This window comes from Salvelinus alpinus, chromosome 27 (assembly GCF_045679555.1).
Source record: "Salvelinus alpinus chromosome 27, SLU_Salpinus.1, whole genome shotgun sequence".
NCBI lineage: Eukaryota > Metazoa > Chordata > Actinopteri > Salmoniformes > Salmonidae > Salvelinus > Salvelinus alpinus.
Genome location: NC_092112.1, coordinates 18,326,478 through 18,339,375, shown reverse-complemented (window position 1 = coordinate 18,339,375; position 12,898 = coordinate 18,326,478). Strand labels below are relative to the sequence as shown.

The 12,898-nt window shown below is 41.8% G+C and overlaps 2 protein-coding genes across 2 annotated transcripts in view; both read left to right on the top strand.

Moving 5' to 3' along the window:
• Positions 1 to 12,898, top strand: part of lpgat1 (lysophosphatidylglycerol acyltransferase 1) — an 83,332-nt gene that overhangs the window by 26,799 nt on the left and 43,635 nt on the right. Inside the window, exon 3 of the mRNA XM_071369610.1 lies at positions 4,229 to 4,347. Coding sequence (XP_071225711.1) covers positions 4,229 to 4,347 — 119 coding nt within the window. The remainder of the gene's footprint in view (positions 1 to 4,228; positions 4,348 to 12,898) is intronic.
• LOC139556087 (uncharacterized) lies at positions 4,355 to 12,642 on the top strand. Its single transcript, XM_071369611.1, has 2 exons — positions 4,355 to 9,400; positions 11,557 to 12,642. The coding sequence occupies exons 1-2, from the start codon at positions 9,360 to 9,362 to the stop codon at positions 12,164 to 12,166; spliced, it is 651 nt and encodes a 216-aa protein (XP_071225712.1). The 5' UTR covers positions 4,355 to 9,359; the 3' UTR covers positions 12,167 to 12,642.

Here is a 12,898-nt window from a genome sequence, read left to right as displayed (position 1 = left end):
AGCATGCGCCCATGTTAATATACTGGAGAGGAGGGTTGAGTGTCTTGCGAAATCACCACTCTCCCTGAGAGAGCTAGAGGAAAGGAGGGGTGACAAGGTCAGCGACCCCCTTTAACGGATTTTTACTCAACGTTCCTTTTTACTCAACTATCATGCTGCCGGGCCGTTTCTCAGACAATTTCCCTAATGAATGATCCATGACAGTCCTGTTGTAGATGAACTGTCTCTCAAATATCACCTATTCCTCCACACAATGGAGGACATCCGCACTCTATTTTTATTTACCTTTATTATTTACCTTTATTTAACTAGGCAAGTCAGTTAAGAACAAATTCTTATTTTCAATGAACAGTGGGTTAACTGCCTTGTTCAGGGGCAGAAAGACATATTTTTACATTGTCAGCTCGGGGATTCGATCTTGCAACCTTTCGGTTTCTAGTCCAACGCTCTAACCACTAGGCTACCTGCCACTCAATGATGGAGGTATGGCTGCGTGACCTTCATCAACCCTTCTGGGGGACTTGGGACCCCCAAGAGTGAAGGAGCTCTGTCATTGTGTCATACTGCTTGCGCTCGATTTCTATTCTAATGGGGATTAGGATGTCTTTCCTGAGGTGGGAATGAATCGAGGCTGGCAAATAAGTTGCTTCCCCCCTATACTCATTGATGTTTTTTTTGTTTGCATGATAAGTAGACTAGATAAACCTGACTGCTATTGAGCTTATATTGGGCTGAAGTTGATATTGACAAAAGATGTGAAGATGTCACACAGGATGGGTAATTAACACCCGCCAAATGCGAGTAGATTTTGGCTTTCGCCAAAATGTCTATTTCACCAGCGACATTGGCGGGTGGTCACAGAGCATTTATGATTGTTGTATTTTTAAAAATCCAAAACACAAATTTAGATCTTGGTCTGTTTAACCCGAAAGGCTACTAAAGTGTGACTTTGTCCTTGTGTTTCTTGGCCAGTTCTTGGCTGTTGTTTTTAAATATGAGTTATTTTGAAGAGACATGGAGATCGTCATATCTGACAGACATGGAGTAGTGCCCCGTTAACAGGTAACGGCCCACACCTTAAAGGGGTAGCAGAACATTTTTATCTCTACTAATGACTCAAATATTTGGGTACATTGTGCTTGATTTAGCGTGGAACAATCCAAAAATCTTTCATTAACTTTGAGTTATTTCTGATCTTTAACACGTTCATTGTGCTCCTATATTTCAACCTATGTACTCCTTGTAAAAACTTTCAGCATAGCGCCCTGAACTTTAATTATAACTAGCCTAAGCTGTATCAATCAGCATTTTGTGGCAGGGCAGACGCTTTGCTGGTTCTTGATGTTCATTTGTAGAACTGTTCATCTGCTTTACATCTATTGTATCTAAATGATTTATTTTTAAGATACATTGTTTAAAATACTCCGGTCACACAATTTGTATTGAATTGAGTTATACACCACATTACTTATTCTGACTAGTAATATATTTCTTGTTTTAGAAACATTACAAGCATGCTCATCTGTTATTTGTCATTTCTAGTGTAATAATGGTAAAAAAGTGGCTGGTATATATTTTTTTTTATCTACCTGCAACAGTGGCTGGTGGACCAAAAAGTTAATTTCCCACTGTGATGTCACATGCTCAGTTATATGTACAATGGAACAGTTGTATGTGTATTTGAATATGAAAATGACAAACGGAAAGGCAAGCCGTAGCCTGACATGTAAATAGGTCTAACTACCAGCACAGAAGCCACAGTGACACTTTTACACTTAAGTTTTTTCATTTGATATCTGAGATGTGCTTCTCCCTAAATGTTACATTCTGTTTCTTTTTGTGGGGATAGGCCTAATGTGAGAGACACTGTCTTAGCTCCATCATTTGGAAAACTTGGCCATGTCATTGAGCACTGTTCGACATTGTGAATCACTACCACTTGAGAGCCCCAAATCTCTGGTGAATAACAATGGCTTCTAATCAGGCCTTTCTCTTTCCATCAGGCGCCTTTTCTGATGCATCCTTGCCCCTCTTCAGGGAATGGGTCCTGACCTTGCTGTGTCATGGGCACTCAAAGGGCTAATTCCCCCCAACAAAACCCTCTTGATTGAGGATGAGGAGTGACACATCTCCACAGAAGCTGTGTTGAACGGAGGCCTTTGTCTCGGCCGAGCACTTTGTATCATTGAAATTCACCAGCGTTGACAAAGTAGCAAGCCGAAAATGTTTTCTTTGTATGGGCGTCCAAGCACTCCCGCACTTTCAACTTTGCTTGTCAATTTGTCAGATCATTCCCATTTCTCAGTCAGTCAGTTCATTTAAGATTACTGTAATTGTTTTTGTAATCCAAGTCAACATGGTATCTGAATGGGATGAGGCATGGACAAAGCATGTTTGCCTGAAGTTGGCATGAATTGTGATCGATGGGCTAGCTTAGTTTTCTGTGTAACAACTACCGAGCAGCCCATATGCTGAGTATAGTTTGATGATGGTGGTGACAAAGAGTTGCTTCTATTTTGCTTGTCATTATTTTCCTACCATGAAACTAGCCTGCGACCAGGTTCTGTACACTTTGTTGAGTGTGCTGCCAAATGTACAGGACTCACAACTCTCATCCTTTCTTTGTCTTTTTGGTGATACTGTTGTGGTTAGCCTAGGCCGTACATAATGTTATTTAAACAGTAGTAGGGTTGGATTTCATATGTCTGTGTATCTTATACCAGTTAGCTGTTGTCTTCATGTTAATATTGCAATTTGAAATCTGCCAAGAATCTATTGATTTGACACTTGATAAACACCATTTCCTACAATTCGTTTCAGGAGTGAGCGATCACTTGTGCCCTTTTTCAACAGGGTAACTCAAGCATGTAATCGTAGGACTGTGCTAACTTGACCGTTAATAATGTTTTCAGTGGGTATTCATCATTATGATGAGAGAATGGAACAATCAATGAAAGGTTTCCTCAGGGCTGCTGCATATAGATCAGATGTCATATCGCCTAGCAACGGCCTAAAGAGATCTTACCTTTGGCCAAACATTTTCTGTCTTGTCGTCGTGAAGACTAAAAGGGACGATCTCAATGACTCTTACAGACTTCATATTTATCATGACATCAGTGTTTTATACTGTTTGATGGCAATGACGCCATGAAGGCAAATTTCCACATTGTGTGGGCAATGAAAAGTTTATATTTGTATTTTCTATTCACATTTGCTCTACAATGCTAACCCATTTACCAGTGAGTTGTTTGCATGCCATAGCTAAGCCATATTCTGTTGTTTCATCGGCAAGTCCCAGTAGCATAGTCCACTTCTTGGGACTCATTAGGCCAGTAATCCCTTGAAAATGTAACTCGGCACGCTCCACCAACCTAGCCTTCCCACAGAACAGTAAATTCTAGCTAGGCACCCCTGAGCCTGCTAGCATTAGCATTACACAGGCCCTCAGTCAGCAAGAGCCTCCCAGAACCATGGGGGGATTCACTCACAATCTTCCATTGATTTGTCCATCTCTGTGGCTTTAGCTCTTTAGCGATACCCCAAAAGTCTCCCAGGTCTCCAGAGGGGTAGCTCTACTGTTATTAATACTCACCCTTGTCCAATTGAGTTAAATAACAAATTAAACTTGTTCGTTTATTATGTGGAAGGCCTATTGTTGTCACCCACCATGTTAGCCAAAGAGACTCCATTAAGCGTGCTATCTCTTGAATAGTGTGCCAATGTAAATCAGCCAGGAATGAATGGAGTCCAATAAAGTTCTACTTTAATGAGCATCAATGCTAAAGACTGGCCCATGTCCATTTTGAAACCAAAGTGGTGTGGTGTTTTTAGGCATTGACTTAATGGTGAAACATTCTCTCCAAGATTAGTATAGAATTTGCTAGATGTCAAGAGCACCTCTTTAGTGGTCAGTTGCTTTCCAATGTCGTGTTATGGTTGTGTGTTCTTTCAGCACAACATAGGGCTTATCGCTCTCTGACACTGGGGCTTTCACAAGGAAAAGCTATTTTTGGATAATGTGATTACACATAGTCTAATTTGAACTGGTCTTTTCCCAGCTTGAGAAGACAACTCTGATCCATTTTGTACTAAAATGTAGGCCTACAAGTTGTGACTTGCTTTTAGATGTTTGATATGATGTAGGCCTAGCTATGAATCCTCTGAAGTAATGTGAAGTGCAGTCACTGTGATGTGTCCACTAACTTCATTTGTGTTGCGTCTTCTCCAGTGATGGAATGGGGCGACGATGTAAGGCCCCTTTCTGAAGAGGAAGCCATGGTCATCGTCAACCACCAAGCCACAGGGGACGTGTGCACCCTCATGATGTGCCTGCAGGACAAGGGCACGGTAATGGACACCTCCATAGTTGGCATTAAAATGTAGCCTCCTAGACCAGGGTTTCCCAAACTCTGTCCTCGTGCCCCCCCCCGGGGTGCTTTTGCCCAAGTACTACACAGCTGATTCAAATTATCAAAGCTTGATGATGAGTTGGTTATTTAAGTCAGCTGTGTAGTGCTAGGGCAAAACTAAATGGGGCCCCAGGACTGAGTTTGGGAAACTCTGTCCTAGACTACGAATCACTTCAAGTGAATTCAGGGATGAAACTAACAGATCTAGAAGTGACAGTTAAACATGTCCTTAAATGTAAGAGGTAGGACTATTTCTCAATACAAAATGTCTTCAATTGACTGGTACTGAATTGAACTCTTTCAACCCATTAGGGGCACTTGATTTGGATGTCTGGAATGTGGTTGGATTGTGTGTCTGGGGACCAACTTTCCCTTAAAAAAAAAATCCTGCACTGAACAGATTTCAGGTCTACTGAGCGCAAACTTGAACATTGTGACAATTCGGTGCAACTTCCAGCGCATGTTTACTGTGAACACTGAGGCTGTACCCACTTTTAATTTGCCGTTTTAACTTTGGCCATAGAGGGCTACTGTGGCTATTTGATCATAATGTAGGCCTACCAGAATGGCCTACCATCAAAAACAATGGAGAAAATACATCCCTTAACATTTTAACATGGAAATAGCTGTTCTATCATTCAGCCTACAGTAGCAGCCTGTGTGTGGTGTTCAATGTAGGCGTACATTCCATGAGACTTTAGAAAGAAACATGTAGGGCTTGACATTAACCTGTTTAATCACTTGTCCTTCAGACTAAGAGGTGACTGAAAATGTTGATGCAAGAAACCACTTTACAAAATAAATGCATTATTATTCCCATAATATTATTACAGAGAATCAGACATGATGCTAGCCTCTGCCTATTGGCTACTTCGCTTATTCGAGCCTGTCTCAAAATACAACACTGCCCCTTTAAGACAAAAAAAGCTCTTTGCCTGACTCGCTTGTCAAAGATGCCTAGAAATGTACAAGTTTTGTGCTCTTGTAGGAAGCAATGACTCCCCTATTGCTGACTACAAATAATCTATAAGTGGGCTAATAACTCACTAACTAGCAAAACATATGAACAAAATGTGCATTGGTGGCTACATGCAGCTTTCGCTTTGATCTCAAAACAAGCTCATCTACTCACGACTGCTCATGCTGTAATTCCAGTCCAGTTGAAAGTAAATGGCACAGATCAATGTATGGCAATGGTCTATTTGCATGTAGGCTTACTCCAGCTCTGATTGTGTTTGCTGAGTATGGGCTGAGTAGTGCGTGTCAATGCAATAGAGTCCTACTCCGATGTGTTCTGCCTACAGCAAAATCTCTTGCATAGTTCATTGCATTGAAAGGGGCTAATATTGGTGTTGATTCAATCACAAGTGCCACAGGAAAGGGAAATGTTGATGGTGTTAACAGGGCAAACTCTAAAACAGTGAGGTAGGCTATATGATCACACTGGTAATAGATCCTTTGTTGTGTTACTTTAGGCACAGCTGAGTGAACACACATTTGAAATCATTTGCTTTTTATTTTTATATTACTGGGCTGATGGTGCCTGGCATCTGATGGTCAGTCTCAGCAGAAGGAGAGAGCAGCAGACTGAGGGTCAGCCTTTCATCCTCCCTCTGCTCTCCCTTTCCTCCACTGACAATGAACAAAAAGGGACACCTTCTTCCGGCTGATTGGGAAACTCGTGTCGCACTGACAGTATCAACTTTGCTGTAGCAATCTTTTATGCCTGCTACGTTACTGCACACCAGTGGTAAGCAATGACTTGATTTGCTCTCTGGACCTGCCGGGAAGGCAGAGTTTGGACCTTCAGACAGATAAAATGGTTCAACCTGGCAACAGTTGGCCTACCTGGCACGCAGGGCAGCTGATTGGGTGCACCTACCGCCAACAACCTGAGCTGAAAAAATAAATAAATAGGAACACAAGGCTTTATCGTTGGGTTTTTTACAGAAATGTTTGGAGATCGACCAGTCGATCGACCGGGCTGGTCATCACTGCTCTATAAAGTTAAGTGAAGTTCAATCTCGTGCTTCTCTCTGGGCTGATCCCGGGGGAGCTGCACAGCGCACTCAGGGCTATGGTCTGGGTGTGATATCCTGCTTAATATACTGCTCAAGGTGGGCTGATGGTTGTGTGTGGGTTGGAATATTCACTGAAGCAGTTCTATTCTCCAAGGGAGATAGCTATGCTGAGCCACAACATTATTGCATAATATTACTTATCAGTATCAGATGAATGATATTAATAATTAGCCATTGTATCAGCAGGACTAACTGACTATCCAGTATCCACAGTGACACACACTACCTGGAATGTGTTTGGCAAAGATAAGATATCGTCATTTGTGACTTGCATATTTACCCAAAATGACAGTTCTACTGTGTGAAAGTAAATAATTGGTAAGGTAAAAGGACAGAAGCGATGATGACCAAAGACTTGAGCCTGGAGTTCAAATCCAGTGGTATTTCTTTGTTTGTCTTAGGAATGTCAAATTTGCTAATTGAAGTTGTTTAACCCGTTTACACTCATGGGAATTAACCTAACTGGATAGGGCTAAATTGAAATGTTTCTTACAAAAGTAGTATGAAAAGCATATGCATAACCATGGCAGCAATTGAAAGGGGGCATGTATTAGACCAAAGGTGTGTACCCAACAGTTCACCTGATACAAGACTGAATCCAAACATTACACTGTTGATTTTATGTGCATTTTACATTTACTGTACTTTTCGCTGCATTTGTTGAAGATAAAATATTAAAATACCCTGGATACATTCAGTAACATGTTAAGACTATTCCTGGAAAAATGTGGGGTAGGTGCAACATAAGACCAAAAAAATGACAAGAGTTTGAGTGAGAGGACTAACTGGTGTCTCCAAGTGGCCACACCTCTCCAATGTGTGCATAGTTCCTAAGAAATTTCAATGCAATTTTAGGGCTCAATTTAGGGCTGGGCCTGTGCGATATTTAATTAATTTGATTATAAAAAAAATTGGGGGGCGTGATCTTCAGAATGACTGTATTGCACGAATCCATTTTTAAAACTTAAAAAAACATTTTATTAGCATTTTATGTCCGCTTGCTCTCATGTTGTGTTTTTGGTGTCAGCTCCTTCGCTCCTTCTGTGATGTGTTCAATGACTGTGGACTGTGTGCATCTTAATATTTACACACACCAAGCCCCTCCCACTGCTACTCACAGCAATAAGGAAGAGGTTATTTCTCCAGCTCACTATTTGCATTTCAGTTTTGATCCAACAGAATTGTTCATATGGACACTGAAACGCATTGAGACATTACTTTACTGTAATAGAGAAGTTAACCTTTCTAACAATACCATTTTTATGTCAGCTCCTCACGTTGAGAGAAGAGCAGACACTACTAAAATGGGAGTATCAATTCACATTGATTCTGGAAAATGTATGCTCAGTTTGTAGCAGTACCGCTAGCAGCATGTTAGCCAAAGACTGTTATACTAGCTGTATTTTTTATAAATGTGCAATAAGAATAAAACAATTTATATATGGAATTGGCAACTCATTCTGAGAAATAAGGTAGGTCACTTGATTTCAACACGTGGACAGGCTAGCACGCTGTTCAAACAGCTGGAGACGGACAGAAGGGTGTGTTCATAACAATTCAACTGTTCTACCTTGTTAGCTAGCAAGTAGATCTGAGTTGGCAAAACATGACATGACAACATTTGTAACACTGTGGAGTGCTCCATAGAGCTGTGCATTGACATGATTGGTTAACGGTAGGTGGTTGCAGTACATCCTGTATAAACACAAACTCACTTCCTTGACAAACATGGACAACTTTGACGAAAGGCTATCAAAGCCAGTTCACAAATAATATGCATCTTTATGATACCTTGTGTAGGGATTTCAAAGATGTAAAATTTAGTTTGCACTCCTGGAAAGAGAGGAGGTAATGGGGATAAGGTCAATGGAATACAGGCCGTGGGGAAAGGACACTGGATTGATGCACATTCAACAAATCTGATCTAACAAAGTGGATATTTGTCAACTATGTCATGATTGATGTATTGTAACAGGCCCACTGTGGTTACTAAAATCCATTTGGCTGTTTTCGCAGCATAACATTTATAAGTTGTCCCTTTTCAGGTTTAGACAAAGTGACTGCTAAATGCTAACTCCCGTTCGTATATGCTGGTAGCATAGCTAGCATACAGAAATCGGTGGTGGCAGTCAGTCGTTTTTAACTGTAGTGTAGTTGATTGACATGAACATATATTGGGGTTGATATCCATACAAGCATTATACTCCGATTTTTACCTCAACATAGTGTGAAATAGGCATATATACAATAGCCTACATGTAGGCAAATTGAGGGGAGGGGGGGTGCAATATGTAAGACCTTAAAACCTTCATCAGTTGCGCGTCATACAGCTTTGTTTACAAACTGTACGATGGCTCAAGCGGAATGTGGCAGATCTATACTGGTAACTAACCCCTTTTCACCTGTGTTGTTACTGTTAGCTAGCAGGCTACCAACTAGCACGGCAGAAAAGGCACACTGTTGTGACTGGATGCCATAGTGTTAATTTAATGGTATACTATTATCTGAAGAAGGAAGACATCCGACAGCAGTGGCTACGCTTTCATTTTGGATAACAGGCTGCACAAAAAATTGATCATGTCACGCGTGTGTAGTGCATATGTCGAGCGAAGTTGCACTGTCAGTTGGGGAGAACATTCGATGGGTCTTGCCAGGAAGCTAATCCTGAAGACGGATGCTTTGCCATCATTGAAATGGATCTTGCCAGCGATGACCATAATGTAAGTATCAAAGTTTTAGTCTGATGCTGTGGCTGTAATTGTAGCTGTTTTGATTTGTGAATGGTATATTTTCTGTAACACCAATGTTTTTTCTTCAACATCCCTAAGCCCTCTACGTTGAGTCTGAGAACTGCCAGCACACAGCTGACATGAAGGAATGTTGGCCACAAAAGGAGTTGCAGCGTGTATGGTACTTGTAATTTACCTCTGAAAATCATATTCTGACATTCCATTGTTTGTTTTTGTCTTACAGTTGATGTAGATTGGGGCTAATAATTTCCATCACCTTTTTGTCTTTCCACTATCATCAAGCTGTAATGATAGACATTTTAGAAAATTCAACATCTACTCTGTCTGCACAGCTTCCCAGGCAACCACCGCAGCAGGAATGCTGTGATAAAAGTATTTAGTCAGCCACCAATTGTGCAAGTTCTCCCACTTAAAAAGATGAGAGAGGCCTGTAATTTTCATCATATGTACACTTCAACTATGACAGACAAAATGAGAGAGAAAAAATCCAGAAAATCACATTGTAGGATTTTTTATGAATTTATTTGCAAATTATGGTGGAAAATAAGTATTTGGTCACCTACAAACAAGCAAGATTTCTGGCTCTCACAGACCTGTAACTTCTTCTTTAAGAGGCTCCTCTGTCCTCCACTCGTTACCTGTATTAATGGCACCTGTTTGAACTTGTTATCAGTATAAAAGACACCTGTCCTGTCCACAACCTCCAAACAGTCACACTCCAAACTCCACTATGGCCAAGACCAAAGAGCTGTCAAAGGACACCAGAAACAAAATTGTAGACCTGCACCAGGCTGGGAAGACTGAATCTGCAATAGGTAAGCAGCTTGATTTGAAGAAATCAACTGTGGGAGCAATTATTAGGAAATGGAAGACATACAAGACCACTGATAATCTCTCTCGATCTGGGGCTCCACGCAAGATCTCACCCCGTGGGGTCAAAATGATCACAAGAACGGTGAGCAAAAATCCCAGAACCACACGGGGGGACCTAGTGAATGACCTGCAGAGAGCTGGGACCAAAGTAACAAAGCCTACCATCAGTAACACACTACGCCGCCAGGTACTCAAATCCTGCAGTGCCAGACGTGTCCCCCTGCTTAAGCCAGTACATGTCCAGGCCCGTCTGAAGTTTGCTAGAGAGCATTTGGATGATCCAGAAGAAGATTGGGAGAATGTCATATGGTCAGATGAAACCAAAATAGAACTTTTTGGTAAAAACTCAACTCGTCGTGTTTGGAGGACAAAGAATGCTGAGTTGCATCCAAAGAACACCATACCTACTGTGAAGCATGGGGGTGGAAACATCATGCTTTGGGGCTGTTTTTCTGCAAAGGGACCAGGACGACTGATCCGTGTAAAGGACAGAATGAATGGGGCCATGTATCGTGAGATTTTGAGTGAAAACCTCCTTCCATCAGCAAGGGCATTGAAGATGAAACGTGGCTGGGTCTTTCAGCATGACAATGATCCCAAACACACCGCCCGGGCAACGAAGGAGTGGCTTCGTAAGAAGTATTTCAAGGTCCTGGAGTGGCCTAGCCAGTCTACAGATCTCAACCCCATAGAAAATCTTTGGAGGGAGTTGAAAGTCCGTGTTGCCCAGCAACAGCCCCAAAACATCACTGCTCTAGAGGAGATCTGCATGGAGGAATGGGCCAAAATACCAGCAACAGTGTGTGAAAACCTTGTGAAGACTTACAGAAAACGTTTGACCTCTGTCATTGCCAACAAAGGGTATATAACAAAGTATTGAGATAAACTTTTGTTATTGACCAAATACTTATTTTCCACCATAATTTGCAAATAAATTCATTAAAAATCCTTCAATGTGATTTTCTGGATTTTTTTTTCTAATTTTGTCTGTCATAGTTGAAGTGTACCTATGATGAAAATTACAGGCCTCTCTCATCTTTTTAAGTGGGAGAACTTGCACAATTGGTGGCTGACTAAATACTTTTTTGCCCCACTGTATCTCACATAAGCATATTATGAAAGTAGATAAAACATCTTATTTATCTATGTTATTTATCTATGTTACCTAACTAATTCTGATTCAGCTACGACACATACTGTAAGTGATAGTAATTAATTTCAAGTCAATTGAGCATTTCAGGCACACATTCAAAATGCAAACATTGAAAACTTTTACAAAAAAAGGGCAGGACCAAATATTTCAAATTGAGTACTTCAAAAACACATTGTGGAATGAGTAGATCTCTGCATCACAAATTGATAGCATCATAACCTACAACAGTAAATAAAATAAAATTCACTACCCATTTTTAACAAACATTTCTGTTTTCAAAAACATTACAGGCTCCTGGATCTCCTCTTTAACGATGTTACCCTTGGTCCAGCGCTGTATGTGGGGAAGCTGTGCGAGCTGTCCATCCCAGGACCCCTGTATGCCCAGTGTGAGAGGCCTGAGCTGTCCATCCCAGGACCCCTGTATACCCAGTGTGAGAGGCCTGAGCTGTCCATCCCAGGACCCCTGTATGCCCAGTGTGAGAGGCCTGAGCTGTCCATCCCAGGACCCCTGTATACCCAGTGTGAGAGGCCTGAGCTGTCCATCCCAGGACCCCTGTATGTCCAGTGTGAAAGGCCTGAGCTGTCCATCCCAGGACCCCTGTATGCCCAGTGTGAGAGGCCTGAGCTGTCCATCCCAGGACCCCTGTATGCCCAGTGTGAAAGGCCTGAGCTGTCCATCCCAGGACCCCTGTATGCCCAGTGTGAGAGGCCTGAGCTGTCCATACCAGGACCCCTGTATGCCCAGTGTGAAAGGCCTGAGCTGTCCATCCCAGGACCCCTGTATGTCCAGTGTGAAAGGCCTGAGCTGTCCATCCCAGGACCCCTGTATGTCCAGTGTGAGAGGCCTGAGCTGTCCATCCCAGGACCCCTGTATACCCAGTGTGAGAGGCCTGACTAGGAGGCCATAGCTGGATTTGTCTCCCACTACAATCTTGGGGGTGACTGAAGCCTGCTTGATTGAAGCGGGGTATATGGGTCACCCTCCACTCCCGCTCTCCTCCCCATCAATCTCTGTAGTTGGTTGCATTTCTTAAACCCTAAGTAATTAATTTTACATGATATGTCACTTTTTTTTTTTTTTTTTTTTTTTTTCAAGCATTCAGATTGGAGATGAGTGTTAAATTGTGCGAATCAATGGGGTCCTGCACACTGTAGGGTGGCCGGGTGCCTATATTAGGCTTATGGCTTTAATCATTTATGTCAAATGATGTCTCACCATTGTTTCTCACCTTTATTTCTCATGAGTGTTCATGTTGATACATTATTCGGCTATATTGGCCTATTGTAAATTATGAATTAAATGTCTGATAAAAAAATACAATTCCTGTCATTAATAATGATAATGAGGAGGCACCAATACATTGTCCAGTATACTTATTGTATACTCCTTGTCAGGCCTATACAGAGAGAACAGTCGCTAAGTGTGTTGTTGGGGCTGATAGGATCGAAAGAAAGGGAGCGTTGCTCTCGGTTCAGCTTTTGCCATTGAAATCTTTCCTTAACCCCCTAGAGTTGATGTCAGCTCCACCACGGACATCTAATTAGGATAACAAAACAATTGCCATAAGTTCGTCAGTATAGGCTAGAGATGTTTTTTGTTGTTGCATGGGCTGTGTCTCACTCCACTGCA

What these genes read in the sequence shown, in the direction of transcription:
- LOC139556087 (XM_071369611.1), top strand. Translation starts at nt 9,360, where the DNA reads ATGAAGGAATGTTGGCCACAAAAGGAGTTGCAGCGTGTATG. An exon ending in AAGGAGTTGCAGCGTGTATG is followed by an intron (nt 9,401 to 11,556) that starts GTACTTGTAATT and finishes AAAACATTACAG; the next exon opens with GCTCCTGGATCTCCTCTTTA.